Source organism: Arachis ipaensis, chromosome B01 (assembly GCF_000816755.2).
Source record: "Arachis ipaensis cultivar K30076 chromosome B01, Araip1.1, whole genome shotgun sequence".
NCBI lineage: Eukaryota > Viridiplantae > Streptophyta > Magnoliopsida > Fabales > Fabaceae > Arachis > Arachis ipaensis.
In genome coordinates, this window is record NC_029785.2 from 137,177,640 (window position 1) to 137,184,938 (window position 7,299).

Genomic DNA, 7,299 nt, shown 5'->3' on the forward strand with positions numbered 1-7,299 from the left:
TTTAGATACAGTTTACTTCACATTATTAGATGATAATTTAGTCAAATTTAAATTATTTAATTACTCTTAGTTATAAATTTCATATAAAATTAACGGTAAAGATTAGCAAAAGAGAACTATTTATTTTTAACAGAAAAAAGTAAAAAATGGAAAACCAACTATCTATTATCTATAGACTCAGTAATAGCTAGTAATGTAGTACTAGTAGTCTAATACTAATAGCAAACAAACTTGTAAAAACACGACAAAACGGATGGTGGTTTCCTAAATACAAGTAGCATCAAATGTGTTATGTCGTGCCGTTCGTAAGGAGGGAAAAAATGAAGTTAAATAATTTTGACATTTTGTCATATACTATACTATAATTTAATTCGTTATATTATATTTTTTCAATTATGCGTGAATATTAGAACCAACAAAACCGGCAATGTTGTGCACACCACGAAAATATGCAGCACAGCAGCGCCAGCCAATGCCATCCCTCTCCTTCTCCGTGACCCCACCTCACCACTCCGCATACAAGAAACCTCAAATTTAAAAAAAAAAATTTGCATTAATTATACATTTTTGAAAAAACATATAATAATTTTGAAAATAAAAAGGACAATTGTGTGAGAGAGAGAATCAGAGAAAGACGCAGCAACTCTCTTGTGTAAAGAGCTAGCTCAGACTTGCTTTTCCCGTATGCATATATAAATTGAAAAATCGTGTACTGTGCTTCATTTCGTTGGGAAGCTTTTTCAGACGCGAAGAGAGAGAAAAGTTCAAAAAGAAAAAAAAAACGAAGCGAAATCGCTCGATCCCTTTGTTTTCTTCTTCTTTATCGTTTTCTCCGGCTTCTAATTTTAGCCTCTTCTTCTCTTCAGAATTTGTCGTTGAAACTTCAAAGCGAACGTTCTGAGCTGGCCGATCTGACTCACTGAGTTCACCTTTTTTTTCTATCTTTCTTTTTCTCTTGCGACTCGGCGCCGACTCGGATGAGTTGAACCGGAAGATCGCTCCGCATTAATCGCCATGGTAACTTTGAAATTCCATAACACCGAAACATTTCCGTATTTCGTTGCTTTTCTTTTGACTCATTCAGCAGCTTCGTTGAATCGGTTTGGACTTGGAGTTTTTTTTGTGATTTTTTTTGAACTTTTCTATATGACTGTGTTGTGTTTGGGAGATACGTTTATCCTTCTGGACTAGTCTCTTTCGGCGTTAAGATGCTTATTATGAATTTTTCAATATTCGAAGTTAAAGCTGAGATAGTCGATCCATGCATTGGCAAGTAAAAATAGGTGGAAAATATACTTTGATGAACATGAACGGAGGATAAATACTATATAGGATGTAAATTTAGGAAGACAGTTTAGATAGCTTGGTATTTGATAATTTAAGAGTTCGAAGAATATTACATTATGAATTTATATTTAATTGTTGAATTTACTATGTAGATTAGTTATTTGAGGGAGGTGAATAAGAATAGAGGTATTGTTTAGCATCTTTAGCTATAGGCATGCTTCCATGGTTATGTTCTTAATGGTAATTAGAAGTAAATAGGGTGAAGTTCATATGAAATTTCGTAGAAGTGATTTGAGTACAATCTTTTACTAGAAGTTATCTATACATTTTAGTGGAATTGTTCATTCATGGTGTTATGATGAAGGAATTATTACTCGCTCATAGACACCTAGGTCGATTGTATTCCTTCCCTTGATAGCAATAAATCAACATTTCAATGAATAGGCTCATACTTCTATTTAAAATGTCATTCTATTGATGGATGAAGCACAATCTACCTAGTTTCTCCATGAGCATGCTATAATTTCTTGTTATGCCAAAATATAACAGTGTTAATATATTGCCAAGCTGTAAAAGTTAGTAAGATGTCATCTCCATGACACGTTGACTAACTGACTGTTGTTTGACTGTAAATGATTGGTCAAAGATACTGACATTAGTAAAACAATCAAGTTAGCTAAATGCCAATTTTGTTGCTTGCTTCATAAAGAAAAGGATACAAGCACTTCTAAATTTGGAAAGGCATACTCACATTAATATTTTTCCTGTGAAGATATAATGAGAAAGACAGATCACAACTGTGATAGCAATGCATGCAATCTTCACAAATTACGTGATTGCTTTTTAAATCGATCATTTGCCATTACCTTTTTATTGATCCAAGTGGTTATATGCAACATTGTCATTTTATTTATTGTACTTAAATACTCTTTCACTTTTGTATGTTGACACATAGTGTGACGTGTTAGACATATTGGACTGTGTTCTTTCCCATTGTTTCTTGTCTCCGGAAACATTGTTCTTGCGGTAAAATAATGTGTTAAATGAGGATTGTATGCTCCTCAGCTCCTGTACACTGAATCTTTTGGATTCATGGTCAGGAACACATTTTCTTTCATGTTTCCCCTTTTTCTTTTTGACACTAGTTAATTTCCGTAGACACTGCTTTTTCTTCTTCTTCATGCATGTTTTTGAGAATGTTAACCTTGTGAAAATTACAAGTGTTTTAACAAATGACAATTTTTGTTACCTAGATATTCATATAACCCCCTCCCCATGCCCCAACCACCAAAAAAGGGGGAAAATACCCCATTTGTTGTTGATAGTGATATTGTGGAATGGCATTGTTTTATTTTATTTTTTCCGAATTAACATGTTTCTTCAAATGTTCAATATGTTGTCTTTGCAGTCTGCAGTAGTGAATATTATTGCTGGTTCTCATGTCTGGGTTGAAGATCCAGTGCAAGCATGGATTGGTGGAGAAGTTTCTAAAATCAATGGAGAAGAAGTTCATGTTCGCACTGCAGAGGGGAAAATAGTGAGTAGAAACTCTGCACTGTCTGTATGAGCATTTTGCCTAAATTTTCAATTTGTATGCAGAGTTCTTTTATCTATATATTGTCTTGGGTTATTACAACTTAATCACTTTTTTGAATTTTATAAAATTTAATATAGAATTTAATCCTATTGGATTGTAATTATGAATTTATTTGGTATTTTATACTTGTAGTTACTGAAACTTCGGCTTTAGAAATTAAACGAGTGATTACAACCTACAGTTATGATTTTGACAACTGAATATCCCGTTTGTAGGTTGTAAAAAATATCTCAAAGGTTTTTCCTAAGGATAATGAAGCACCTCCTGGTGGTGTAGATGATATGACAAAGCTTTCATACTTGCATGAACCAGGAGTTCTGCACAACTTGGCGGCTAGATATGAACTCAATGAAATTTATGTAAGATGCCAAACTTCCTATTATTCTTGAGATAGTTTGAGTTGAATAAGAGTGGAAATAGTAACTTTTCAGCAATACAATCATGCTGTTCCTTTGACTGTATTGCAGACATATACTGGAAATATTCTGATTGCAATAAACCCATTCCAAAGGTTACCACATCTATATGATACTCACATGATGGAACAATACAAAGGAGCTGCATTTGGTGAGTTGAGTCCCCATGTTTTCGCAGTTGCTGATGTTGCATACAGGTGACTGATACATATCAATGTTAAGAACTTGTTTCTTTTTGTACTCTTTTGTTATGGCTTATTCATATCCATGTTTATAATTTTTAGGGCAATGATCAATGAAGGAAAAAGCAACTCAATCCTGGTTAGTGGCGAGAGTGGGGCTGGTAAGACGGAGACAACAAAGATGCTTATGCGATATCTTGCATATCTTGGAGGCCGATCTGGTGTAGAAGGGCGAACAGTTGAACAACAAGTTCTAGAAGTATGATGGAGCTAATCTTTTGTTCTTGTATATCAATCCTTTTTTTTTTTTCTTGTGGGCCACGATATAACTTAGTTTCTTACTACTATGTCATTTTATGTTAGATCCATTAAATACAAAGGGTGTTTAGAAGATTTGAAATTGTTTCCTCATTCTTGCTTCTATATCAATTGCCTTGCAGTCCAATCCAGTTCTTGAAGCATTTGGGAATGCCAAAACAGTGAGAAACAATAATTCAAGGTGAGTGTTGATGGCTTCATGTTTCATGTTAAACAAAAAGTTGTCATAAAGTGGCAAGGCAAAGTGATTCTGACCATTCAGTTTGCCCATTGCTAATATATATTCATTTTCATTGTTTTGAGTTCTAATTTCCAGTAGTATGCTGCATTATTCAGTAAACAATAGACAGATATTGAAAAAGGTTTTTGTTTATGTGTTCTTCAAAATCCGTATAACTTGTCATGTTTTTCCAAATTCTGTGATGCAGTCGTTTTGGTAAATTTGTTGAGATACAATTTGACAACAAGGGAAGGATATCTGGAGCTGCTATACGGACATATTTGCTCGAGAGGTCACGAGTGTGTCAAATTTCAGATCCGGAAAGAAATTACCATTGCTTTTACCTTCTTTGTGCAGCACCAGCTGAGGTAAGAAAACTACTGGATATTGAAATGCACTACCTTCTTTCTTACATATGTTCGGTCTGATGTTCATATATAACTATTTTGCAGGAAAGAGAGAAGTATAAGCTGGGCAGTCCTAGCTCTTTCCACTACTTAAGTCAATCCAACTGTTATGAGCTGGATGGAGTGGATGATGCACATGAATATCTTGCAACACGAAGGGCAATGGATGTTGTTGGAATCAGTGAGGAGGAGCAGGTTAGCCTCCTGACTCCTTTTTCTCTTTATTTTTAAATGAAATGGCATACTTTTAGAAGTTTCTTTATTGATATCGCTATATACTTCAGGAGGCAATATTTAGGGTTGTCGCAGCAGTCTTGCACCTTGGAAATATTGAATTTGCAAAAGGAGAGGAGATTGACTCTTCTGTCATCAAGGATGAGAAATCTAGGTTCCATCTTAATACGACTGCTGAACTTCTCAAGTGTGTGCTAGCGTAACTCATTTGTTTATTTCGTATGTTCTACTCTGCTTTATTATGATTTTGTCAATGTTCAGTTCATTTTATGTATAATTCTATTGTAGGTGTGATGCTAAGAGCTTGGAAGATGCACTGATAAAGCGTGTGATGGTAACACCTGAGGAGGTCATTACAAGAACCCTTGATCCTGTTGCAGCTGTTGGTAGCAGGGATGCATTAGCCAAAACTGTTTACTCACGCTTGTTTGATTGGTAATGAACCTTTGCCACTATTCATATGTTCAATATTTCAAGTCCCTGCATTGGTGCTATCTGTTTCATCAATGTGCTCAAGGAAAAGCAGAACTATTGAAAACGTCTACAAGTCTTCAACTTAAATGTATTATATGGAAGGAGCTAAACATTTTATTACCTAAAAAAAAGACTGTAATTTCAGTTTTTCACATTTAACATTGGCTATCAATTGCCACTTTAGCATGCTTGTTAAGTTATAATAATATCACTCTAGACTATGGTTATCACATGCATAGATGAAATAATGGCACATTAACATACTGGAATGATTTGTTCTACAATTTAGATTTAGTTACCAAGGTTTTAATTGCTTACAAATTCCCATTGTTGCTTTCAGGCTTGTGGAGAAGATTAACAATTCAATTGGGCAAGATCCAAATTCTAAATCTATCATTGGAGTTCTTGATATCTATGGGTTTGAAAGTTTTAAATTCAATAGGTAAGCTAGTTGTTTCATTTGGCATTTTCGGTGTAGGATTTAGCCATGTATCTGATAAATATCTTTTTCTTAGTTTTGAGCAGTTCTGTATTAATTTTACGAATGAGAAGTTGCAACAACACTTTAATCAGGTTAGGTGATTTCTGGCATAATTTGTGACCCAAATCCAGAATTCTTTAGTACTCTACAACTGAGGCATTTTTTAACTGAATGGTTGCAGCATGTATTTAAAATGGAGCAAGAAGAATACACCAAGGAAGAGATTGATTGGAGTTACATAGAATTTGTTGACAACCAAGATGTTCTGGATTTGATTGAAAAGGTATTTATCTGTTGCTTATTACATATTATAATGTCTTGTTCTTCTTAAGAATGGACAAGCAACTACTGGTACAAAATGTATGTGTGTGTTTTAAATGCATAGATTATCCATGTAAAGTGTAAAAGTTTTTTTAATCCAATTTCACTCTTAACAATTCATTCATGTAATGTTGATTTTAATGTTTCAATCTTTTGCAGAAACCTGGAGGAATAATTGCACTTCTTGATGAAGCCTGGTATGCTATTGGTGTTGATTTGTTATTGATCTGATATTGCTTTTAAGTTGTAGCTAGATGCTTATACCTTTTCCAAATCTACTTTTTTTCTTTACTGTCTTATTTTCTGTATAACACTTGTATTAGGCATTGCCTGTAGGGTGTACTTTGTAATTTGGTTGAGTGTTAATATTAGCCTGATTTTTGTGGTACAGTATGTTTCCTAAGTCTACACATGAAACATTTGCTCAGAAGTTGTACCAGACATTCAAAAACAACAAGCGGTTTATCAAACCTAAACTTTCTCGGACTAGTTTTACCATATCTCACTATGCAGGGGAGGTAGATATATTCAGTCTTTTTTATTACATGTTCCGTTTAATGAATTTTCGAATTTAAATGTTGCTTGAATATTTGCTTCCTTCTTTTTGACTATTATTTTTTTGTCTAGGTGACATATCTGGCTGATATGTTTCTTGACAAAAACAAGGATTATGTGGTCGCAGAACATCAGGATCTGCTGACAGCCTCAAAATGTTCATTTGTGGCTGGTCTATTTCCCCCTTCCCCACCGGAGTCTTCAAAATCTTCAAAGTTCTCTTCAATTGGATCTCGTTTCAAGGTATTATTAATTTTTACAACTCTTTCTGTGCTCTTTATACCTCATTTTCATGTAGTCTATGAAACTCCTCTGTTGTATATCTAGGCTTTTTGTTTTCATGTATTAGAATTAGTGAATGACACTTTCTGAAAAATGCAGTTACAACTTCAATCTTTGATGGAGACCTTAAATTCAACAGAACCTCATTATATCAGATGTGTCAAGCCAAACAATGTTCTCAAGCCCGCTATTTTTGAAAATCTCAATATCATCCAACAATTGCGCTGTGGTGTGAGTATTAACATGGTCTTATTTGTCTTCAGTTTCATTATACAATTGTGTAAAAGAAGCGAAATATATTTGGTTCTGATTTACATTTGATGATTTTGTCATTGTTGCTTTCAGGGTGTTCTTGAGGCAATTAGAATCAGCTGTGCTGGATATCCTACAAGACGGACTTTTTACGAGTTTCTTAACCGATTTGGTGTTCTTGCCCCTGAAGTTCTGGATGGAAAGTAAAGCACTCCTTCTCTCTCTTTCTCTCTCTCTCTCTCTCTCTCTCTCTCTCTCTCTCTATATATATAT

At 34.3% G+C, this 7,299-nt stretch overlaps 1 protein-coding gene across 1 annotated transcript in view; it reads left to right on the forward strand.

The window, feature by feature from the left end:
- The window catches only part of LOC107643446 (myosin-17), a 13,802-nt gene continuing 7,130 nt past the window's right edge, over positions 628-7,299 (forward strand). Inside the window, exons 1-18 of the mRNA XM_016347101.2 lie at positions 628-1,017; positions 2,696-2,824; positions 3,100-3,243; positions 3,352-3,497; positions 3,585-3,741; positions 3,923-3,981; positions 4,229-4,388; positions 4,473-4,622; positions 4,712-4,848; positions 4,950-5,096; positions 5,476-5,577; positions 5,651-5,708; positions 5,798-5,899; positions 6,097-6,134; positions 6,329-6,455; positions 6,565-6,735; positions 6,874-7,005; positions 7,120-7,229. Coding sequence (XP_016202587.1) covers positions 1,015-1,017; positions 2,696-2,824; positions 3,100-3,243; positions 3,352-3,497; positions 3,585-3,741; positions 3,923-3,981; positions 4,229-4,388; positions 4,473-4,622; positions 4,712-4,848; positions 4,950-5,096; positions 5,476-5,577; positions 5,651-5,708; positions 5,798-5,899; positions 6,097-6,134; positions 6,329-6,455; positions 6,565-6,735; positions 6,874-7,005; positions 7,120-7,229 — 2,072 coding nt within the window. The 5' untranslated portion in view covers positions 628-1,014. The remainder of the gene's footprint in view (positions 1,018-2,695; positions 2,825-3,099; positions 3,244-3,351; positions 3,498-3,584; positions 3,742-3,922; positions 3,982-4,228; positions 4,389-4,472; positions 4,623-4,711; positions 4,849-4,949; positions 5,097-5,475; positions 5,578-5,650; positions 5,709-5,797; positions 5,900-6,096; positions 6,135-6,328; positions 6,456-6,564; positions 6,736-6,873; positions 7,006-7,119; positions 7,230-7,299) is intronic.